General features: G+C 41.4%; 2 protein-coding genes and 1 pseudogene across 2 annotated transcripts; 1 reads left to right on the forward strand and 2 right to left on the reverse strand.

Annotated features, from left to right (window-relative positions):
• Nucleotides 1-4,049: 4,049 nt before the first annotated feature.
• LOC120739413 (complement C1q tumor necrosis factor-related protein 3-like) lies at nt 4,050-8,315 on the reverse strand. The gene is made up of 4 exons (XM_040041160.1): nt 8,204-8,315; nt 6,081-6,209; nt 4,657-4,788; nt 4,050-4,552 (listed from the first exon to the last, which is right to left on the reverse strand). The coding sequence occupies exons 2-4, from the start codon at nt 6,190-6,192 to the stop codon at nt 4,275-4,277; spliced, it is 522 nt and encodes a 173-aa protein (XP_039897094.1). The 5' UTR covers nt 6,193-6,209; nt 8,204-8,315; the 3' UTR covers nt 4,050-4,274.
• Nucleotides 8,316-15,457: 7,142 nt separating this feature from the next.
• On the reverse strand, nt 15,458-16,875 carry LOC120739420 (annotated as a pseudogene).
• Nucleotides 16,876-22,457: 5,582 nt separating this feature from the next.
• LOC120739409 lies at nt 22,458-25,024 on the forward strand. Its single transcript, XM_040041157.1, has 2 exons — nt 22,458-22,828; nt 23,466-25,024. The coding sequence occupies exon 2, from the start codon at nt 23,627-23,629 to the stop codon at nt 25,022-25,024; it is 1,398 nt and encodes a 465-aa protein (XP_039897091.1). The 5' UTR covers nt 22,458-22,828; nt 23,466-23,626.
• The last annotated feature ends 292 nt before the right edge of the window (nt 25,025-25,316 follow it).

A 25,316-nucleotide genomic window follows, 5' to 3' on the forward strand; every position in this document is an offset into this window, starting at 1 on the left:
AAAATATGTTAAAAGTCTTTTTGCGACCCAGAAAGAGAAATAAGAGTAATATTAAAACTAAGTAGCTACCGCCATTGTTGGAAACTGGAATTGGCTGGGCCGCGCTATGAATTCTGCGATATGGTTTTTCAATTTTGTTGTCCGGTTGGAAAATCGGGAGAAATTCGGGAGAATGGTGGCTCCGGGAGATTTTCGGGAGGGGCACTGAAATTCGGAATTCTCCCGGAAAAATCGGGAGGGTTGGCCTGTATGGTTGTGGCAACATCACTAACCTTGTCAAACACCTCAGAGTAAATCATATCACAGAATATGATGAGCGTATGTTGAGGCGAACTGAAGAGGAGGACAGGGACAGGTGCTGCTAGGGCGAGACAGACGTCTCTCATGGAGTCCTTTAGTGCTGCAGGCAGGCAAGGTGTTCAAATAGGCACAACTTCAGTTTTTTTATTTCTATATGATGAACTCTGCATCATTAAGTGATAAGAACAAGTAATCTAATGTCCTGTAATCATTATGACGCTATAATTTGAGATACAATAAATAAAATAAGTTTTTGTACAAAGTATCGGTATCGGATCAGTATCCTCGATACCGCCCTGAATATTACTTGGTATCGGATCGGAAAGGAAATCAGTGGTATCGCACATCACTAATGGTTACATTCCTCCATCCATCCACTTTCCACTGCTTGTCAGCATCCAGATGTTGGGGCAGCAGTCTCAGCAGACATGCCCAGACCTCCCTCTCCATTTCCACCACTTCCAGCTCTTCCACAGGAATAATGATGTATTCCTAATCCAGCCAAGAGACTCCCCACTGCTTCCTGGGTAGAAACAGTCAGATGACACAAGCACGTCTGGATCCTTCCAATATGGAGTAGTAGCTGCTCAGGTTGTTATTTTATCTCTTAAGTGGTGAACATACTCTGACACTCTGACGATCACACAGTCACAGAGCTGGCAGGCATGAGGATATCCGCTCAGATCCATAAGTCACTTGGACTTCAGGAGACTCTGGCAGATGTTGGGGAAACTAACACCCACATTAGGCTGAGCCTCGACTCCCTTATTATTGTGATACCCAAAGTTTGTGCCCATAGGTGAGGGCAGGAATATATTTATATCATCTCTTTGTATTAAGGTCTCGACCTTACACTACAAAATAATAATGGATTGGATTTATATAGCGCTTTTCAAGGCACCCAAAGCGCTTTACAATACCACTACTCATTCACTCTCACATTCATACACTGGTGGAGGCAAGCTACAGTTGTAGCCACAGCTGCCCTGGGGCAGACTGACAGAAGCGAGGCTGCCATATCGCGCCATCGGCCCCTCTGGCCAACACCAGTAGGCAAGTAGGGTAAAGTGTCTTGCCCAAGGACACAACGACCAGTACAGAGAGGCCAGGGATTGAACCGGCAACCTTCCGGTTACAGATGCGATTCCCAACCCCCTGAGCCACGATCGCCCCGCGACAAAACACCTTCCACCTGAGGCAACACCTTATTCTGAGACCACACTGAGCATTCCCACGTTTTCCACCTACGAACTCTAAAAGATTGGTGCCAACATTCGTGGCATTTTGCTCTAAATAAACCTTAGATAAATATCCTGCAGATATTTAACTTCATTCAGTGTCAAACAAGAAAACAGTGAATGTAATCTGTTAGCAGGTCAGCTAAAGAAAACTGAATTCACACCTGAGTTCACATCTAACCACAGTTAAAGCCAAACCGAGTCAAATCACATATACAGACAGTCAGTGTGGTTCTCCATGGAGGCTGAAGGCTGTCAAAGGTCATAATTTACATGATTTGTCTCCAAATGAGTTCAAGCACAGAGAAATTAGCTGATTAATTCTAAACACTACTGCCTTAAAAAGCAGTTGTTGTTTTTTTTAACTCAAAGCCTTCTACGCTACAAGCCACATTCATATAGTACTTTATGCTTTCCACCACTACAGCCAGTTTACATCTATGTCACAGAGAGGCTCCAGCCGAACAGGGACTCGAACATCAAGCCATCATTATGAGGGGCCCTCAGTAACCAATGCACCACAACAATGACAATAACTCAGCATTGTCGATAAAACTTGGGTTGATTTTTTGGAATATTCAAACTAAAAACAACCAGTTCAGCACTGTGAGCTGTAAAAGTTGGATCTAAATTTGATAGATTGAAAAGTTGTTCTGTCTGGACTCTCGAGACTCACTCCAAACTGCTCCCACTCTGGTCAGATGCTCTTTATTGTTTGTTGTTGGGCACATCTTCATCATCCATGTTCCTCTAACACATTAAAGTCCTGATCATCATCGTTTCCATAAATATGAAAACTATTTATTCTCTTGAAAAGGAAAAGCTGACAAAGGTTCAGTACCTGCAGACAGCCTCTCAACTTCCATAAATTTACACTATCAACAGTGATACACAGACACGAGCAGTAGTGGTTAACAGGAAATCATGATTTGGCTCATTCTTGTCAAGTAAAGCAAAGAATTCATAACTTTATACACTTTATACAATAAAAGTTCATTCAGAGTATTTCAAGTCAAACAGAAGGTTTTAGTCAGACTGAGACTGTTAAAGAAACTCGTTCAGGAGCTGCAGAGCTTAAACCAAGTCTTTTGGTCCTACCAGTCAAACAAACTTGCAAAGATCAATTGTGAGTCTGAGGCTGTCGGTCTGGATGAAGTGCTGCCTCTGCTCCAGTCAGTGTTTCCTGAAGATCTGACTGTAAAACAATTAATTCCTGTGGGCAGCTTGAATGAAAGTAGAGCACAGCTTCAGTCTGACAGCCCGAGTGCTGCTGCCCCCTAGCGGACAGGAGCATGTAGAGCGCCGCCCACACCCAGATACTCGAGGTTCTCTGCTGCTTTCTTTTGAACCGCTTCTTTCTACACACCACACCGAAACTTTACATTTCCTGTTAGTTCTGTGCAGTTAATAAATACTAATATTATTTCATTATAACAGTGTACTCATCTATATTCACCATGTGAGTATGAGTTAGAACACATGTTGATCCCAAACTTAATTCTCTAATAAACAGGAAGTAAAGAGATGAACTGATGATATGTTTGTCGTGTCTAATAATTAAACTATATTCATGTGTTTTTATAAAAAAAGATCTCAGCTGTAGATATTTCTAAAATACTTTTTCTCCTGGATTAAATTTATTCCTGTTTTGTGTCTGAATGATCCAGATCGTGACATATTCTCCACGTGCACCCCATACTGGACTGTGATCAAAATTTGGTTCTTTACATTTAAAAAATGAATTGTATCATACTTTAATTCATCATATGCCAGCGCAATCAAGAGGAAACAAAAAGAAAAGACGATGGACGGTTTTCCATATGAAAACAAAATTGTTTTATTTTTCTACCATCTTCATTTTCAAAACAGGAAAAACTGAGTTAAATGTGAGCATTAGAAGTAGAAATGCTTTATCTTTTTTCTAATCAGTTAACTTATTAATTAGGTTAATTAGGTTAAGCGTCAGCTTCAGCTTCAGCTTCCTTCTTTCATTTTCAGTATGAAGGTTTTGGTTTATTCCTGTAGTTTTTTGATTACTATAAAAGTAGATTATTGTCTCTAATACAATATAAAAATTAAAGGTTAAAATGTAAATATTTATCGATTGTTAATAATAGAGCTGATTGCTGACCAAGTGATTTACCTTCATACAGAAACACTGAGTCCTATGAGTGTAAATGATTTCTTACAAATGTCACAAATATTCGACTGATCAGACCATTAGCTTGTTTAACAACAGTCCCCCTGATGTGTGTGGTGAGTCAAGAGTTCACGTTCAGCACAGCTTTTGAATGAACAAATGTCTGAGAAATAAGACAATATTAATATAATATAATAATATAATATTAATATTATTACATGTAGAAAATATATGGACAGTCAGACGGTAAAGGATCTCCATATTACCAACCCTCAGTGAAGAAAATCTTTTTATAAGTGTTATTATACAAATAAATTACTTGAAATCCCTGGTTTACCAAATCAAAGAAAGGACAAAGAGAAGGAAATTACTGAGCATTTTACTGGATTTATTTGAATCAAAGATAACAAGAAGAATTAAATTTTCTGAGTCAATAGAATTAGAGAAGTAGAAACAAATAAACACAAAGCTAGAACCCACCCAGAAAGACAGAGAGAGCAAGAAACTGATTCCAGCAGGTGATTTACTTCCTGTTTTACTTCTAAGCTCCACCCACACAGGACAGTCCAAACAAGAAGTGTTGGAGCTGTCACACCTCACATGGTGAAAATCAGATGACCACTAAAAGTGGTATCATGAAATTGACTGTCATGTACCCTTGTTTTTTCCCATTGACGTACAGACACCTGATCTCCAACCTCTAGAAACAGTGAGGCTGCATTAGAGCTGGTCACCCACCCAGATGTTTGTTGTTCATATGCAACAAAAATGAGCTCTTCATTCCTGAACAACGCACCACCTGTAGGAATGTCTCCATATCCCTTCATGGTCCAGTCAAAGTGGTAGACTCCTCTCACTGGTGCAGTGAAAATACCTGTGGGGCATTTGTTATTGTTAAATGGAAAAATCAGCTGTTAGAACATGTGGAAAATCAGCCTGACATCAACATAGCTGAGAAATGACATTCAGTATTATTACCTGTGGATGAGTTGTAGGCATTTCCAATGTTTGTGATAACACGTTTGAAGATCAGAATAATCTTAGTGTCAAAGGGTCCAATATCTCCAGGACCTTGATCCCGCAGAGAGGCTGAGAAAGCCACCTGTTTGACTGAGAGAGAGAGAGAATGTGATTATTTTAAACTTTCTGTTTTAGAGTTAGACTCTTCCCAGAAAAGTGACCATGACAAAAACTTTGATCTCCAATGAAAGAAATGTTTGACAGTTTAAGGCATTTCATTGTCAAAGAAGAAATCAAACTCTGTGATTGGAGACTGAAATTTGATTGAATCTATTTTTGAGGATCCCAAATTCGTCCTTTAGATCAGACAGGAAGTTATTTTATAGCTTCTGCCAAGACAACAAACTGTGTTATTCAGTGTTTTAGTTGCTTCTTGGTTTGTGCTTCAGACAAACTCAGTTTAATGTAAGTCAGTAAATTAGATCCAGTAATGAGCTTAATGTGTGTTCTGAAGCTTAAAGAGTGCTTTCACTTTAATTACCCGCACAGTGTGGGGACACACCGGTAAACAACACCTCTGTTAATCACAGATAACAATCTAACTAATCCTCTAATCACTCTCGTGCTACAACTAAAAACATGGCTGCAGTTATTATTTATTGCGTTATTTGAGAGTGACTATTTTATCAATAAGTTTGGACTGGCTGCAGTTTCAAATACTAAACATGCTCCGGAAATCACATTTGGTAAATAAATGATCTTTGGATATTTTCATGTTTTTAATTCATGATGAATCAGCAACTCCAAGTCTGAGGCCATGATCCCCAGCCAGAAAAGGGTGGGGTGCACATGCTGGGTCAATGACGAGTTGTTGCCCAAAGTGGAGGAGTTTAAAGTGGAGATGAAACACTTCATGTGCAAAGGCCAATTTACATCATGAAGCCCTGTCTCAAAAACTGACATAGATGTTAGTCTGTCTGTGAAGACGGATCTAACAAATAAGTGCTTTAAATTAAAGTTTTTGGATCATATTTAGCACCATCTTCTGTCAGTAGGAAACTTATGTCACCAGGTTGATTGGTTGGATGTGGTCAATAGAATTACATTACTTTATGCTAGCTAACTAGCAAGAAACCAATAACTCAGTGGAAAACGATAGGACCTAAACTAAAATCAGATCACATTTGCAACAATGAGTTTTATGTTAAAAAACTGAGGACACTGTGCACTTTCATTGTTTTTTTAAGCAGTTGGTGATTCCCTGGTCATTGTTTTCTGCAATGACAAGGGACAGGTATGAATTTGATTTAAAATATATGCCAACCTGGTAAATAAATGAAATGCAGCCTTTACAGCTCAACTTCACTCACATAAAGATACAGATATATCAACAAGGTTTTATGGTGTTGTTACTTCTCTCACTACCTGATATAATACAGTACCTTGCTTCTCTTTTTGTAGCTTTTTCATCTCCTCTTTCAGCTCTTTCACCACATTATGGATGTCCTGTGGACAGGTTTGATGGCCTACATTCTTCTGGTCAAGACTTTCCATATCTGTCACAGTCTTATCTGTAGAAACAGAGCAGGCCAGATGCCACATAGAAGAAAATATGCTGCATAAATGCAAACCTGAGCTTCCGTAACATAGCTAAAATAAATGAAATAATTTAAAAAAAAGAAAAAAAAGAAAATGTGAGGCAGAGTTTAGTACTGTGACTTCTTTTGCCCTCGCAATGTGTGTCCATCTATCCTTTAAGTCTATAGTACATACCCTCAATGTAAATCAAACAAACCAAAAAAAAAAAAAAAAATAGACAAAACCAGTATTATAATTAGTATCACCATTCTTTTGAGTATTTTTTTTTAATTTTAATTTTATGTCAGGACCACAAGAAGTAAGAATTTCACTGATCAGTGTAACCACTGTGTTCTTCAGTGTCTATGGCATTAAATTTCATGATTTTACTGCATTCCAGCAAGAAAGTCTTGGTTTTAAATGCACCATCTTTCTGTGTGGAGTTCTCATGTTCTCCCCATAGGTGTGAATCTGTCTTTATAGCTCTTTTTTCATTAGTACCTACTTGGATCGGCTTGATGCAATTACACCCGAGTACTATCTAATCTGCCTGGGGTCGTTATAGCAATGCAGTCGAGCTGCCTGTGACATAATAAGTATGCGACACGAACTCCACAGCAAAAGTGGACACTGAGGCAATGATATACCTGCTCCTCAGTCTGTGGCTGTGTGTGTGTGCAGTCTGGCTTGCAAACCCGGCAGACTAGTTACTAAAAAAACAAAACAAGTACCTGGTTCCAGGTACTGTGACCTAATGGAAAACCATTAAGACCATGGCGAGCCGACCTGAGTGGGTTTTAATGGAAAAGGGGCTTATGTGTTAGACATGGCTGGCGACCTGTCTAGGGTTTACGTTGCCTTTTGCCTTATGGTAAAAGGTAGGCTCAGTACAATTAGTACAAAATTACCTACAGCACTCGTACCCCACACCATAACTACGAGTGAACCGTGAAAACTAGCCGTACACAGAATGGTGGTCTTTTCCATGCCCCCCTCATCCTCCACCTTATATACTGTGGAGACACAGGACCACACCTGCTACAGGTGCTGGGTGGCGAATGATTAAATAATCACTGAACTAGGTTATGTAAAAGTAGAAAGAATGAGATTATTTAATAGTGATCGCTCTTCCTATATATTCGGTATGCATAATTTATTAGACCACCTGTCATGACAATTTTAAAGAATTAAGTGAGGAAATTGAATTCATGTATTCATACCTACATTTGAAGTGGTACACTTAAGAAATCAATCAAGCATAACATTAAACCACCAAACTAACATTTCTATTCAAGAATGCAATATCTGCAATTTGGCTTCTATATCAAAAAAATAATAACATGATTTACTAGCTTTCCATTTTTTGTCAAACTAAATTAAAAAATTAATGGATAATAATATTAATTATATTTTATTATGAAAAATGTTTTTGGATTTTGGTTACATTTTTCAGCATTTTTGTTCTCAAACATCTGCAGCTTCTGAATCGTTGCCACAAAAAAAAAATAATAATAAAAAAAATCTGCCTTGGCAGAGGGAAATCATGACACTGAAATGAACAATTACCATGCAGTGCAGCAATTTTACATTTTTCACTTTTTAATAATCACCTTTAAATTTAGAGGACAGTGAATATGATTAAAAAACATTAGCCCATCATGTATTTAGGGAGCAAATATTAATATTCATATGAAACATAAGTCACAAAGTGATTTGTTTTTAAATAAACAGACATGATGATTTACACAAAACACTTGTAGCTCTCGTTGCGACTGATCAATTTCAGTCTTCTGGCTCTCCAGCTTTCCTTAATGCTCTGAAGCAAGTGCAAACTGATCTTTGTAAGTTTTTGTTCCCTGAGCCATCAATTTCCCTATAGATTGCAGCAATATTTTTTTCTATATTGTATATTAAATAATATTGTGTATTTTAATATTAATACACATTTGGCAAAAATACCTGCCTAGTACCCGACCAAACACTTTACCTTGGATCTTCTTTGCAGACGTTCAGCTGGGTTTCTCTCAGTACAGCATCAACAAAGGATGTGTGTCTGTGCAAACCTGAGCTTTTTATAACATAACAGAAAGAGGTGTAAATGAGGAGGTTACTTCAACACCTCACAAACAAAAGTGTGCACTCCCCCAAGACAAAAAGCTGTTTTGAGTGGTGCTACTACGTTGCGAATTCTTCAATAATCAGACTTTTGTCTGAATTATAAAATGTGATTTGAATTCACATTCACATTTAAACATTCAGTCATATATGAAAATAATTAACTTCATGTTTCTTTTCAGTTTATGTAATTCTATTTCAGTTAGAAGTGTCTTCATCACATTTTCATACGAACATTTATTGTAACATAATCCCTTTTCAATTCAAATACAGAGGAATGCATTTTGTTTATCTATTAAAACTGTGATTGTTACTGACCATTTTTATTTTTGTTTATTTTATGAAACTTCTTGCATTAAATCACTCATTTTGTAAGCCAGTCATTTTCCCCTCTTAGCTGTGATGTAGAGGTGCCCAGGAGGGGACTTCAATCTCTTTCTACCCAGGTCACATTAGTCAGTGCTGCTACGGTGGTTTTTGTGTGATTACGATGTTGACACCTGCACAAGCAAACCGTTTCAAAGGGAAAAACAAAACCAGAGCTTGTTTTCAATTGACTAAACTGGACATTCTACTGAAGAAAACTACATGTATTTACATCATATGCATCTAAGTGTTTCTCAGGGTACCTGTAGTGTGCCAAGGACAAGTGGAGGCACATTTGAACAGGAAAATATTTTTCTTTTCATATCAGCACGGCAGACATGGTCATGGGTTTTAGTGTTTTCAAATGTACCTGCTCACTGTTGGAAAATAATAAAATATTGACAATAAGTTTGACAGAATCTTGTCAACATTCAAATTTCATTTTTTTTCTTCTCAGTATCCTTATTTCTCCATCTTTTCAACAGCAATCTCTTGGTAGCGGACTAACGGACTAAACACATCTAAAATTGTGTTAAAATTTCTTCAGGAGAATTTCTAAGGCACTATGGGTTTTGTGGGCAGTTTATTTACGTAACAAAAACAAGTCACATGTTCTCATTGTTCTCAACAGCTATCTGTTGGTATTGGAGCTGTGACAGTACATTAGTCAGCCTGTCAGAGTGCATGAAACATGAGGAAATGATAATAATCTTCTGCCCACACAAAAATGCTGGGTGGTTCCAGATGTTACAAAAGGCCTTTGTCAGAACTGCAGAATAATTTTATTTTCTTTTTTTTTGTGTCCCGTTTGGATCTTTAGCCATCAGAATTGTTGTCTTAAGGCCAAGAACGATGCCAAGCGGATTTATTTTACCAAGTGGATCATCATGGCCTTGCCATATTGGTCCATTTGATTGACCTTTATTATAATTATGAATTTATTTTATTTTTGGTTGCTACAAACGGGACAGACATGACTGGGGGATAGGACAGGGAGAAAGAATGAAAGAAAGAGAGGGAGAGAAAGAAAAACAGAGGTGAGAAGAGACAGTGAGAAAGGGGGAAGAAAGAAAGAAAAACAAGCAAAACACCTGGATCACCTGTATGGAGAAAAAAAAACAGAAGAGAAAGCAAACAAAAAAAGAGCAACATAATAAAAACAGCACCATCACAATAAACTAGCTAGCAGTAGATAACAGTAGATACTAAATATTAAACGATATTGTGCAGCACGCAAGATAGACAGCGCACAATGTGCTTTGAGGCAGCAGCCAAGAAGGGTGTAGTCCGCGTCTGTGAACACCTGTGTGGATCAGCATGCTTGTATTCCAAAGGTTTCTCCATGTAACGATCTGCTAGGGAGTGAGGGGAGCCATAGCCCCGTCCCCCAGGGTATGAAGCAGGTATGGAGGAGATCCAGGCCCCAGACATCCGGAGGCCCCAGAGTACGAGGACCACCAAAAGGGGGGGAACCGTGCCACCCTCCTGGGAAGAGCTGAGTAGAGCCCCAAACGAGAGGTCACCCAGCAGCTACAGAGCAGAGGCCAGAGGGGGTTGCAGTGGCGTGCCCGCGGGCTCTGCCGGCAGCCAGCTGTGCCAGAGAGGACCGAGCTTCAGGCCCAGAGGCCAGAGGTCTGAGGGCATCCCACCCCCCGGAAGGAGCCCAGCCGTGCCACAGGCACCAGGCCCCGCCAATCGGCCACCAGGAGTGAGCCGGTACATACATGAGCGCCCAGCCCCAGACAACAAGGATCACCAACACAGGGCCTGAGATGTACCCAGAGAGGTTGAGTCTAAGACCCAACCTGACATATAGACACAGACGAACAGGCACACACGGACACAGACGTGCATTCCCACCCCCATATGCACAACCAAATACTCGGCACTCACCCAATGTGTAGACAGACACAAATAGACACTGCACAGACAGTCGCCCTCCCCAAACATACTCTATATCCCAGGTCCAGGTACCCCCACCCTCAGAGGGGCAAGCCGCACCTAGACCCAGGAGATGTAACCCTTCTCTCTGGGGTGGAGGCAAGCGGACCACCTCCTTATCTGCAGTAGCAGGGAGGCCCCGCATCCCAGACCCCAGTCTGACGGCCAGCACCTCCTCCCAGCCCTGACGGCTAACAGAACCGGGGTGAGTGAAGACCCCAAACCTCCCTACACCCGCTCATATGTAGTGTTGCTGTGTGCTGTTCTAAAGTGCATTTAAAACACCAGAGAGCAGCACGGCTCTTCCCGAAAACCCTCAGTGTCTATATGCATTTAAAATTGAGGGTAGGGCACCAGCGCCAGAGGTGGGTTGGAGTACACCGACCATCCTCTGGATGCTGTAAAACGTGCCCACCCCCAAGGCCCTGTATGTATGTGTTATGTGAGAGTGTGAGTAATGTGGATGTCTAGGTTGCAGAATAAAATTGAGGCACAGGCGGCCAGAAGGGGACAGAGGGGGAGTGCCTCCCCTGCACCCTGGTGACATACCTGCACCCCAAGCCCTGCGTGTGTGGGTGGGTGTGGTAGAGCGGGAATAGGGAGGCAGCTGAGGATGGGGAGGGAAGAAAGGGAGGGGCAAGCGGCCCCTCCCTGGGGCCAGCTCCCCCGCTGACCCCAGTAGGCACCCCCACACTCTGGAACCCACCAGGGCAAGGGGGCCCAGGCCCATCTGGACCGGGGCCCGCAGCAGCACCGCCCAGCCCCACAGAGTCCGGGGCAGCCCACCCGACTCCACCCCAGAGAAAACTGCACCCACCCTATCATCCAATCATCTCCCAAACTACACAAGACAATAGACACCCAGGTTGAGTTCATTCTCCACCTCTCCTATATCTCTCCCCCCACCTGCAGAGTAAGCTCCTGTAGTGAGGAGACCACCTGCAAAGATATAACAACCTCCCCACCAGTTAGAGAGCCCCCTAGTTGGGCCGATGCACCAGAGGTCCCCTGCACTGGGGCTGAGCCCCCCTGCACCCACCCGCCCACTGCTCCGGCGACACAACAGCCAGGACCCAAGCCCCCAAGGCCCGGCCAGCACCCCAGACCGGGGGGCGGAGCACCCCCAGACCCCTAAGCCTCCACGCCCGTCCTGGACCCTCCCAGGGGCAGCCAGGCTACCAGGCCAGTAAACTAGCTGTGTTTGATTGACTCCTTTGACTATATGAAAGGTCAGTGTGTGTCTGTACACAGACTGTTGTGTTGTACTGTTATTCAGTTGTCTGCTGTGTGCTGAATGTTTTCAAATGTCTGCATCTCAGTGTAGATGAGGCTGGGGGTAATGGGAGGCCACCATAGCAGTCTCTTCAAAATCATGACATCATCATAAATGCTGCTGGACTGTCTGATGGGCTGACAGTGAAAAAGCCGTTGGCCTCTGGAAGGAAACAGAAGACATTTCAGAGGCTGCAGCAGATTTCTTTGATTTGGGGCCTTTTTCAGCTTTATTGGACAGAGCAGTGAAGATAAGTGACAGCAAAGCAGAGGGAGAGAGAAAGGGGGCGTGGCCCGGGTCAGAATCAAACCAGGCCAGCTGCTCTCCACCTCGTGGCACATGGTCACCTGCTCATCCTAGTGAGCTCCACCAGCAGCCCTTTCACACAGTTTACATTGTCAAACACTGTGTGTGGACCTCAGCTAACAACAGGCTACATTTAAGTCTGGACTACATGCTTTTATATTGAGGCAGATTTTTCACTGTTTTTATTCCATCAGCAGCTCAACATCATGAGCAGCTTTGACATAAAGACATCAAACTCAAGCTGACTTTAAACTACTTTTAATACAGGGGCTCAAAAACAACTAACATCTTTATTATATATCAGGACAGAAAGTCATTTCATCTCAAATGGAAAACAGCTTTATTTGGAATAATCAGCACTATCAACTGGTTTGGGATCTCCACCAGTTTCATGTCTTTACAGCTTCTCCAACAAAGTTCCTGTAAAATCAGCATTTTTGTCTTTATTGGTTTGATAGTGATTGATTATTCAGTCCCAATCTGCTGTCATCTAAAGAACAAAATGATGTTTCTATGAGTCAAAAAGCTCCAGATGTTGTCGGCTTCACAAAGAAAACAAAGATTAGGAACTTAAACACAAAGTGTTTGGAGCCAAAATGTTACCAAGCTGCTCTTTTTGAAATGGCAGAGGTACAGTGGTGTCCCTCTCTGTTCCTCTCTCCCCCTCTCTGTTCCTCTCTCCCCCTCTCTGTTCCTCTCTCTCGCTCTTTACAATTGAAACCAGACATTTACATACTCTTCAGATAAAAACACAAAAACTTTTTTTAATTGTACACTGTTAGACTTTTCATCGCCACTTTACGGTAACATACTGGCGTCACTGTTGCCAGCGTCATACTGTGACGCCGTGTTACGGTAGCTTACCGTTCTGCAGGATGATACCGTTTTTTGCTGGTGTGGTATAATGCTCTTGGACAAATTATGGTAACGCACCGTAACCTTTTTTACGGTATCTCACTGGCGACAGTGATGCCAGTGAGATACCGTTATGTCGTAAATTACGTCAACAAAGTAACAGCATACTGTGATTAAGAAATTGGTATACTACCGTTTATTCACGGTATGTCACTGTAAGCCCGCTGCAAGGTAATAAACTGCAATATATTTACCAGTAACTTACCGTTATCACGCATCATCAGTACCAAAAATATTCATCTCTGCTAGAGCAGCGGTCTCCAACCTTTTTTGCGCCATGGACCGGTTTATACCCGACAATATTTTCACGGACCGGCCTTTAAGGTGTCGTGGATAAATACAACAAAATAAAACTAGCACCGGTACCGGAAAAAAGAAGATTTATTCATAACACACGTGAAAAGACCCAGGAAAACTGAGTAAAGGATAAAAATGATAACAAAATAACGCTGAAAACCGATAAAAACCCTGAAAACTATACATTTCACACCTGAGCCTCAACTCTCGCAGCCCGGTACCAAACGACTCACCGGTCCGAGGCCCGGGGGTTGGGGACCGCTGTGCTAGAGCTGTGCAACAGGCGGTCATTTACTGTTTAACAGGTCGTAATTTACCGTAATTTAAAGAAACAGTAACATACTGTAAGAGACTGGAGGGTTCCAAAAAAAATTGTATTGTATTAAAAAAAAAAAAGAACCATATATTTATTTATATATATTTTTATATAAAAACATATATATATACCCACTATCGATCGATTGAGATAGGTAGATAGATACATACACACAAAATATAATTCATGTGCTTCACACCACTTTTTATTTCTGTTCTGATTTTCCTCTGCAGAAATACACATTTCCAAAATCAAAAACCGAAAAGAACTGAAAACATATTTTCATTGAGGAAGCACTTGTTTTTACTAAACCATGTAATCCATTATTTTCCAGATGGGTGTACAAACAATAACGATATTATGTCATATCCATATCATGGCAGACAACATATAAATATAATATGAATATAATATCAAGCCCCACACGTCTGCCTTTATATACACTTTGTCCAAAATACTGGCTCACACCACCAAATCAATGCACAAAACAGGGTCCACAAGGACATGGATGAGCGTGTGTGGTGTGAAGGAACTTGACTGACCTGCACTGAACCCTGATCTTGCCTTGTGGACTGAGTTCATTGATTTGTAGGGTGAGCCAATACATGTGACAATTAAAGTGTAATTAGCTGAAATAATTTTTAACAAACGGGTAAAAGAAGGAAAAAAAATCAAAACTGTTGCACTCAAAAAAACCTATTGGACAGAGACAGCGTCTTGCAAGATGGCGAGAGAGCTTGTCTTCATTGTTGCTTGTCTTGTGTAAATGTCCAGAAAGCATGGGCCATGGATCATCTGTGGAGACACAGGTGACAACACATTGGTCACTTAAATTATACAAGAAATTCACTAAAAATGGCAAAAACAGTTACCTAATTTGAAGTTTTCCACTCAAATTCAGTAAGGCGCTGGAGGAAAGTTGTGACATGAGGGTTAATGTGAACAACCTTTCGCTTCACAGTGGTCCCAGTCTTCCTGCTTGTCCCAACCTTGGAGGTACATTTTGTTCCCTCTTCAGGGTTTATCCTTACAAAAAACCTTAAAACATGCCATAATAAATAGTAGCATACAGTAACATTGAGTTGTGATTTGAAATAATGACTTACTTAGGGATAATTTATTCATCATCTATCACTATTAGCTAACTGTTCAAAAATACCTCTGAATTAGTTCCAACGTTGCGCACGCTGACTCCTGGTATTCCAGGTTCAATACCAAAGAAGACTGACATTACATCAGCACAGGTGTTCTCTCTGTCCAGCTCAACAATTACACGCCCTTCTGCACTCACCATCCAGCAGGTGGCGGTCATTGAACTTTGTCCTTAAATGTATAGGGGCAACATGTTGTCATTATGCAACATAAAATAATTTCAATGCTTCACTTCTTCACACTGTCTAGATAGTCATAAAGCAAATACCTACGTACAGTTAATTATTAATGGCCTTATGTACATAAGTCTGTTTTAACATATTATAATTGTACATAATTGGGAATTATTCTGCCCATTAAACACACCTAACAAAGAGTCAGCCCAGTTAAATTACCGGAGATGAATCAACTGTATGGTTATTTTGGAGTTTATAGTTTGTGCTGCTGTTAGACTTTACAGTATTGACTTCAGTATTTCTGCTGTTGGTGTAGCTAGACTACTATGTTGATCAGTAATATGTAATGTGAAATTTGATATTGTTACTTTGCTTGATTCACTGAGACACATGTCCAACAACCTTGGTTTATAAAGGAAATTACAGAAATTTGAGCTAACAAAACAGAGACTGGATACCTGTGTCCACGAAAAGCTCCTGTGCCAAACAGAAATTTTAATATGGTCTAATCAGCTCCATTTCATGAATGACTTCTTACCAAGCATAATCAGCCTTGGGGTGCTTGGTAGGTTGCTCTCTGCTTCAAGGAACATCCTGGTAGATGTTTCCTGCCAGAAAAAGGACCAAGACATTTTATGTAACAAAAAAACAACAACAACAACAACAACAACAACAAAAACAGGACAGGACAGCAAGCAAAAGCATCAAACATAGAGCTGTGTGAAAAAAGCTTACATCTGCCAAGACAAAGAGGGAGTCTTCATCTTCCTTGTAATACTTCATCATGAGAAGTATGGCTGCTGTGCCAACCTTGTTGTTGGTCAAAACTCCCTCACTTTCTATCTGCTGGATGAGTGCCCTTATACCAAGGTTCCATTTGAGCTTCTGGCTGGAGAAATAGTTAATAATCCTTCTGCCTTTGGTTATGAGGGCCTGACCTAAGCGCTCACTGATATCGATGCCTGTGAGTTTGTAAAAGTGGTTCGAAAGACCTTTCCGAGTAAACAAGAATGGCCACTGCTCCTGAATTTCAGCTACTGAAGGTGAGGGACAACTGTTGATAAGCTGCCGCTGAGAAATATATGTGAGGCACATGAAGTCATCCACATCAGGTCTCTCCACAGCTCCAGGTCCTTGTGAATTGAAAATTGTTAACAAGATGTGTTTCTTTTCTTCTAAAGAAGTTGGCGTTTCCCCCTCAGGAAGTTCAACTGGCTGCCAATTTATACAACCATAGCTATCAACAAGGCATCTAACTTTTTTAGGTGGGGTTGCACTACTGTTGGGACTGCAGTCTTCCTCATTCCTGGTTCTCTTTGTTTGACGAAGACGATTTGATGCTTCTTAGTAGTGAATAATGTCCACAACCCAGTCTTTCTCCCTTTTCAGTAAGATCTGCAGATGTTTGAGGGTATCTGTTTACAATGATTTTAGCAACTTCTTCACATGATGCACGTTTAGGGTTTCTGCAGTGAACTTGCATGGCCGCCACAACAATTCTGACCATACTTCTCCTGTCCTCTGGATGAGCTCTGTCTCCTCTTGTGATTGCATGCGACAGTCGGAGTGGAAATCTTTCCCAAGGAATCTGTAAGTGTGAGATGCAAGAGCTGGAGTAATGGTTGTACATAGTGGTGGACGTGGAGGAGGAGGGGTGAGGAGGATGGCTTGATGTTTCAGCTGATGCAGCAGGGCAAGGCTCCAGAGTAATGGTGTCATTCAGGTTCTCTGGTCTGTTGCCATCTAAAAAAATAAATAAATAAAGATCATTGGAAAAGCTACCTTAAAAAGTTATTATGTCAACAAATATGTCCTCACTAAAAGATGAACCCTTCAATTAGGATTGAGTAGTAACGGCATGGCAGTTTTGGGGACTTTGTCTGAAGATGAAAAGAAGCAATCCCAGGACTGCAAAAGAACTACAAACTCAAGGTCTTGCATTGAAAAGACCTTGAGTCAATATATTTTACAGTATGTCACAATTTCAAACCCAGTTGTACCACTACCAATGAAAGGTTAATGGTGTTAGATTTAGTGTCTACTTTTGTTTATGTTTTCCGTGTTAATTATCTACCGGACAATGTGAGCCCCAAAAACGCTCTTCAATATTATACTGTCAAAGTACATGTGTAGTATGGTGAAGAGAAAAAAAAAAGCTAATCAAGCTAATCAGTGACATATGAGTCTATGAGTGACCTTCAAATCATAGACTCAAGTCTAAGATTTATACAGAACCTACACAAACCTCCTTTAAATGCAAGAAGTAGTTTACGTATTTGAATTGGTGTGAGAAAGGGTTTGAGATCTTCTGCCTCCACAAACAAAAGATCACTTTTTTGTTGTACACCAATAACGTCCGTCAGATGTTCTACAATGCAGATTATTTTCTCTCTGTCTAGTGCCGGCAGGAGCCTTGTGAGTTCCTCTTCAATTTCCATCCCTGAAAAAGAATTAAGAGGAAACTGAATGGTGTAGGGAGACAACAAAAAGGCCTGCCATGTTATAAAGTGGTAGTGGGTAATAATCCATCAGACTGTCAGCATTTACACACACACTTCTTTCTGTAGGGCAACGCAAGCAGTGAAGTCCAAGGACAATGAGAAGTACTGAGTGATGCAACTCGAGCACAAAGTACAATCCAGAATCGTTAACAAGTATAACAGCTATCTTCCCAAAAAACCAAGCCATCATCAGTGTCATCTACAATGGAAACATAGCCTTTCACATACTTGGTACCTTTGTGGACAACTGCTGACACATCCAAAGTGGTCTGATTAGTGCAGCCGGCTTTTGCCACAGCTTCTTGAATGACAGCGTTGTAAAGATGATGATTGTAATCACTTGCTTCTCCAATGATTTGAACTGTAGGTGGAAACAATTGGCCCACTGAGAGGTAGGACTGCAGTAACTGATGCCGTTCTCTCAGAGTCTTGCATAAGTTGACGAAGTTGTGCACTGTTCTTGTACATGCTTTGAAATACGAGTGCTTGCTCTCAAACCTAAGGGTCCACAAATGAATGAGTGGTCCAAAGTGAAGGATAAGCTCTGCATAATGTAACAAATAGTGATGTTTAGCTTTTAAAGCTTTGTCAGGAAACCTACTGTGTCTCAGATGTATATAGTCCTCTATCAGTATCTTTAGGTAGGCAATGTCATTGTGACTTATTTTGGGGGCACATACAATATCAACAATGTCTCTAAGTTTAAGGCATAACTGCCAAACCTCACTATCCACAGGATGTTTTATCTTTTCACCAATGTACAGAGGCAGAAGTCGTAGAAGACACCATTTCTGTGCTGCCACTTCCTACGTGTTTGAACTGTACAATTGCTCTGTTTAACTGGTTGTATGTGAAATGCCCTTCCACTTGCACAAGAGTATCAATATATAGCGACAAGTCACTGGAAACCACTCCTTCAAATAAATCATGGCCCAAACATGGAGGTAACCCAGAGCACACATGGAAATACTTCAGTGAATTAAACACAGAGTCAAATTTAATGCCGTTCACAACCGAGTGGTCACTTGTAGAGAGGACCTCAACACTGTCTTTATAGTTATCAGCTGTTCTTTTTTGTCCAAGTGATAGTGGATCATTGATAAAGCTTTCCCTGTCAATTAAGCAGTATCTGCAAAAATGTTTGCTGCAGCTGAAATTCTCAGTGAAACCACCTATGCAGTGGGAGCCCAGATTGTCTCCTAAGATGGCTATCAAAGCTGCCTTCATTATGGTTCCAACCTCTACCAGAACACCTGTCTCTTCCATATCTTTAAGGTCTGCAATAAGACTGGAAAAAACTTTGTTATGGCCAAAAGGTTTGAAGTCAGTGTTCCTGCAAAGCAGAACAAGTTGCATTGCATCAACAGAGGACCGGTTGTGTGGCAAGATCTCACCTAGAGTCATGTACACTGCCAGGATTTTATGTTTCTTTTTGCCAGACCCTAATGGATTAACCACTTCAAATGCATCTTGGTAGAGAATGAGTGAAAGAGATGATGGATAGTGCTGTAAAAGTGCATTATCCTTGACATTTTGACCATCTGAGACATCCTCTAAAACCATGTCTGGTGATCGGTGTAGTTTTGACTGTTTGTACTGTTCCCGTATTGTGGGTTGTCTCAAGAGAGACTTCAGTGTTTCTTTAATTGGCATATACTGAAAATAACGCTGTTTGCCTGTACTGTCAGATCCTAAAAAAAATTGAGTGGGTTCCACATAACTGAAATTTTCTTTGAAAAATGTCTTCCTTGTTTTGTCAGATCTCAACACACCTTTATTGTACAGTGTTAAGAGATCATTCTGTGAAAGTTCTTGAATGATGTTATCCACTTCTGCCTGTGGAATATTAAATGCAGACAGTTTGTCAGACAGTTTTGCCACAACATCGTGCATTGCACAGCTGTGAAGATCCTGAAATTCCTCTATGATGCACTGTATAGTGCTGGTTGGCAAGAGCATTTTAGCCTGCATTTTTAAATAAAATAAAGCCAATCGATCTAGAAATAAATCTTCATCAGTAGTATTGTGTTGTGAATCCCTGTCTTCTAATAGATTAACTGTGTCCTGTCCTTGTATTATGGCAATTTCACCAATTTCTTGTTGCCTTGACTGCTGAACTGTCTGCTTATGTTTTCGAGAAATATGGCTGGAAAATGATGTTCGGACACTGAAGTATTTAGAGCAACCTTCAAATGGACATAATACTTTTTTCCTGTCTTTGATGTGAAATCTGAGATGGGCACAAAGAGTTGTGAAGTTTTGTGCAGCATACCCACATCCAGGAACTTGACAGCTGAGGTCACCAGTGAACTTACAGGACTCCTCCTCAGTGGCCTCCCTTCTGGTTCTGTGATTCCTATGCATATGTGAACGAAAGGCAGGAAATGTTCTGAAAGTGGCAGGGCAGTTCTCAGTTCCACAGGAAAACCTATAGTTAGCTACATGTTTGTGGCTTTTAACATGCAAACTGAACAATATAAATTTCCGTGCACGGAAGCCACAAAATTTACAAATAAACATAGTTGCAAAAACTTCAATGACAAATTACCTATCCAAAAGACATATGCAATGCAAAAAAAAACCAACCCAAAACAAAATAAGAGTATTGTCAATAGGGACCAATTCCCAGTTTTGACATGATCAAAATGATTCACAAAAGGCTTCAATGAACACAAAATGTGTGCCGACAAAAAGCACAGTAAAGACAAGTGAGCAGTCCACAAAAATGAAAAAATATTTGAGCTCGACGCTTGAATGAGTTTAGCCTGACTTAGTCAGCACCCCGCACTGTACAGGTAGTACAAGTACACCTGAAAACACCGACCATTTACCACCTTTAAGCATGGTAAATGGGCGTAACCTCGTTAGTTCGCCCATTTACCTGTTGCAAGCATCCATGTTTCTATCATCTATTGACATTTTGTCTTAGCATTTGATTGGAAAATAACCTGGCACGGTAACTGAAAAATCAAACCAAACAGTAATGAGAACACATTTCTGACTTCTCTCGAATAAGTGAAAAAACACTTACCTTCAGACTGATTCGCTGATTCCAATTCAACTTCAATGTTTCCCATGTCAGTCAGTCTTAGGGAAAAAGTGTTAAGTTTAGATGTTTCATTTACTTTGAGATACTCCCGCATTAATTGGATGAGAAATTTGGAGTCTAGCAGAGTTAGCACGAATAGCATACGATCTTCAGATATAATCCAACCAACTGTGCATTTGACCTGATTGAACTCCATAATACTGTCGATACATGTTTGCTGTTAGCCATTTACTGTTTGCTTGTGAGCTTTTACATCTTTTTCCTATTTCTGTTGTGTTTTACTCAACTTCTATTGTATTTTGTGTGCTTTTGATGCATGTTTCTATTTTCTGGTGTTTCCTTAAGTTGTAGAGCTTTTGAACTCTTACAGCCGCTGTACAAGAAGCCTTTTCCACACGTGTAGAACAGACTGAGTTTCCTTTACAGTTTAAGTGTTGACAAGAACTGAATAGCAGCCAGTTTGCAAATGCTATAGAAACAGCATTAATAATCCACACTGAAAAGTAAGAACAGGCATAAGAAGAAGGAAAATAGAGGAAAAACCTGGCAAGACACAGCATGGCCGAGGCACATGCAGCTGTAGATGCATGTGGATCTGTCTCAACTGGTTGTCTGGCTATTTTCCTATGATGGAGAAAACAAAAGCTGGGCAGCCGCTGGGACAATACCTCCGCTGTCTACGTGTCATCTCTGTCTGCCTCCGGGTAAAAGACTATGATAACAGCACTGTGAACCTCAATATCCTCCACCCACAGTCTGTTCAATTAGAACAATGCTGAACCACACTTGGGAGAAACAGGAAGGAAAGTTTATTTTTCTTGTCACATCTTTATTCCCCTCAAATGATCAAAAAGTTACTTCTTTAGCCTCATTGCTTGTTGTTTGGCGCTCACATATTTAAGATAAGATAACCTTTATTAGTCCCACACGTGGGAAATTTGTTTTGTCACAGCAGGAAGTGGACAGTGCAAAAGTTATGAAGCAAAAATTAGGATACAATAAGAATAAATACAGTACACAACTGTACAGAATAAAATAAAATACTATATACAGTAGAATAAAATAAAATAAATATACAATAAGATAAAAATAGAATACAAATACAAATGCTATATACAACTGAGTAAAAATACAACGATGACAGAAAGGATTATTGCACTTAGTATTATTGCATATGTATGGATGTGTGTGTTTGATCAGTTAAAGTTTTTATTATGGAGTCTGACAGCAGTGGGGAGGAAAGACCTGCGAAATCTCTCCGTCCCACACCGTGGGTGCCGCATTCTCCCACTGAAGGAGCTGCTCAGTGCTGTCACAGTCTGCTGCATGGGGTGGGAGATGTTGTCCAACAGGGATGACAGCTTAGCCACCATTCTCCTGTCACTCACCACCTCCACTGGGTCCAGAGGGCATCCAAGAACAGAGCTGGCCCTTCGGATCACCCTGTTCAGTCTCTTCCTGTCCCCAGCAGAGATGCTGCCGCCCCAGCAGACCACACCATAAAAGATAGCAGAAGCCACAACAGAGTCATAGAAGGTCTTCAGGAGTGGGCCCTCCACTCCAAATGACCTGAGTCTCCGCAGCAGGTACAGCCTGCTCTGCCCTTTCCTGTAGAGGGCGTCTGAGTTATGAGTCCAGTCCAGTCTGTTGTTCAGATGAACACCAAGGTACCTGTAGCTGTCCACAGCCTCAATGTCCATACCTTGGATGTTCAGTGGTTGAAGTGGAGAATGCTTGTGCCTGCGGAAGTCTACAAAAACATTAGATTTAATGTTTTTGGTATGGATCATGCTTTTGTCATTCCCTAAAGATATCTTTTTGAACAACACGATGCGAAAATGTAAAAGGTTAACATCTGTGTTTAAGTTGAAATGTGTGGCTGGTAAATCTGGATTACACTAATAGTTAAAAAGTTAAGAGATAAAAAGACTTATAGGGATGTTAGTTCAGTTTATGTCTTCATACAAGGAAAAAAGGGAACACCCCAGTTATAATTTGGTCTTTGTTATATCGTTCAGTGTTAAATCAGTATTTTTTCTAATTACACTTTACATCTTCCATGGCATTACTTGAAAAATACCACTAGGTGGCGCATAGCGGCCAGGAGGAGCGTAAACCCCCTCTGGGAGGCAAATCTGCAGAATAAATCCTGCAGTTGAAACGTAAACAAGTTCATGATCTGTGCCTCTTTATTTCAATACACAGGTGAGTTACTAGTCCTCAAAATGACTAATAGGTAACACAGTAGAAGCAATAAGACTGTTGTGAACTCGTGAATGAAAGTATACCGTTATAAGTTAAGTACTGTTTAAGTATTGTGTTTTGAATGAGATCGTGATGTGAACGTGATCGTGCTAGGCTAATGGACTGGCTAGCGGGGGAAGTGAGCTTCAAGTACCGTAGCGATGCTAAGGCACGTTCTCAGTTGTGTGTTCTCTATATGTCTTGTTGAAGTAAGACAGGATGCAAAGGCTGTAATTAATGCTTGCATAGCTGCTCATGTGCTGTATATGAATGGTTATTTGCTATTCACGGGCTGTGAGTTACAGTACATTGTATTTCTTGATGCAGTGATATGTATGTGTAACCGGAACAAAGGCTGAGGCAACCTGGTCACTGCGAGCCAATGTTATCTATATTTATGATGGTTAATGTATACTCGCCAAGGTTATTCCTGTACTTTTGACAATGCACTGACAGCTGTTATGCCACACGTTACAAAGAATTGCTGGTTCTTATGAGAGGCGATTAATGATTTGTTCCACTGTTGATGAGCAGAATAAATCCTGCAGTTGAAACGTAAACAAGTTCATGATCTGTGCCTCTTTATTTCAATACACAGCTATAGGATCTAGGATCGCACCCCTCCCGGGCACCTGTCACACCAGGGGGGCAACAATCGTGGGGGCTCGTCCGGGATTAGTGCCTCCTCTTGACGGCAGCTAATCATAAAGTAATAAACCAAGACCAACGTGCTACGTCTGCTCCATCTGTGGTACCAGAATGGCGGCTGTGCAGGAGCTGCGACGAGGAATACAGAGAAAGCTTCATGAGCTTATTAACACTGCTAAGACAGAGGTGTTGTACAAGCTTGTAGACACCATCAAGGATGAGGTGGAAGATGACCTACCAGGAGATGATGCAACAGAGGTGGAACTCTATGACTTCATTGTGGACTTTTTGAAAAGTGACCGGCTGGCAAGTCAGGAGGACCAAGGCATGTCTCGCCTGCTAGTATTCAACGACTTCATCACTGACCTGCAACGACCTCCGGTGGCTGCAGATGAGGACTGTGAGCTGGGTGCAGAAACAGACTCTGTGGTAACACCTTCAGTAGTTAGTGTGAAGGCAGATAGAACCTGCATGGTAACCAGTCAAGTAACTGATGTTATAAAACTGGCAGATGTTGCAGCGCTCCTGCCTCGTAGAGAATTCAAGCTCCACAGTGGACAGATTTCTGACTCAGATTCAGATGTTAGTTATAGCTCTCTGTGTAGACAGATTGATGAAGGGCTAGCTGAGAATTTTACAGAAGCAGAGATAATCCGAACTGTCCTAAAGATAATTAAACCAGGTACATTTAAGGATATGCTAATGACCAAACCTGGATTAACGGTGGCTGAGCTCAAACGGTTCCTCAGAGCACACCTGAGAGACAAGAGCAGTGCAGAGCTATTTCAGGAGCTTAGCAATGCTAAACAACAGGACAGAGAAAGTCCACATCAGTACATGTACCGGCTAATGGGGCTAAAACAGCGTGTGATGTTTGCTTCTCAGCAGAGTAGCTCAGAGTTCCAATATACCAGTCAACTGATTCAAGGAGTATTTCTTCACTCATTGTATCAGGGAATGAGTGAGAAATACGCTCATGTCCGAAGAGACCTAAGGCCTCTCATTTCTAACATGAGTTGTGCTGATGACTTTATCCTAGAGATAATGACCAAGTCAGTTAGTGAAGAAGTTGAGAGACAGACTCGCCTAGGTCAGACACAGAAAGCAAAAGCAGTCACAGTTAGTGCCATGCAGCAGGGTGAAAGACAACCCGCAGCTCAGCCTCCAGCCGAGGTCCAAGCCACCGTCCTGCAAACCCAAGCTGAAGTCCAGGCACAACGAGCAGCCCTGCATGAACTAACAGCACAGGTGTCTGTTTTGGCCAAGGCTATTGAGAAGGCTCTCACTTCAGAGGGAAGTCCCTCTGGGTCCACACAGGTCAGCTCACTTAGTACTGCCCAACCATCCAAGTCCTCTGTGAAAGGAAAATGCAGGCCCTGTATAACCCAAGGGATTGCCAGTTGTAACCACTGTTTCCGGTGTGGCCAGGAGGGACACCGGGCGGTGGGCTGTCTGTCCAAGAACAAATCGGGAAACATCAGAGGGTCACTGGGGAGGGACCACCAGTGATCAGACAAGAGCCAGGGTCCCAAACCATTGTAACAAACCATGAGAGCAGGACTCCAACTGATAATCAGCCACTCCTAAGGAAGAGAGCGGGGAAAGGAAACCGTGTAGCTCGACTGATAGGCAAAAGGTGTATGCTTACCTGTCACCTTAATGGGGTACCAACTGAGGTGCTACTGGACAGTGGTGCTCAGGTCATGATAATGGCAAAGTCGTGGCTAGAGAAGCACCTACCAGACACAAAAGTCAGGTCGCTTGAAGAGTTTTTGCCAAATGATCCACTCAGAATAACAGC

Source organism: Simochromis diagramma, unplaced genomic scaffold (assembly GCF_900408965.1).
Source record: "Simochromis diagramma unplaced genomic scaffold, fSimDia1.1 OVJJ01000636.1, whole genome shotgun sequence".
Lineage (NCBI taxonomy): Eukaryota > Metazoa > Chordata > Actinopteri > Cichliformes > Cichlidae > Simochromis > Simochromis diagramma.

What these genes read in the sequence shown, in the direction of transcription:
- LOC120739409 (XM_040041157.1), top strand. Translation starts at nt 23,627, where the DNA reads ATGGCGGCTGTGCAGGAGCTGCGACGAGGAATACAGAGAAAGCTTCAT.
- LOC120739413 (XM_040041160.1), bottom strand. Translation starts at nt 6,192, where the DNA reads ATGGAAAGTCTTGACCAGAAGAATGTAGGCCATCAAACCTGTCCACAG. An exon ending in GCTACAAAAAGAGAAGCAAG is followed by an intron (nt 4,789 to 6,080) that starts GTACTGTATTAT and finishes TCTCTCTCTCAG; the next exon opens with TCAAACAGGTGGCTTTCTCA. An exon ending in TGCCTACAACTCATCCACAG is followed by an intron (nt 4,553 to 4,656) that starts GTAATAATACTG and finishes AATGCCCCACAG; the next exon opens with GTATTTTCACTGCACCAGTG.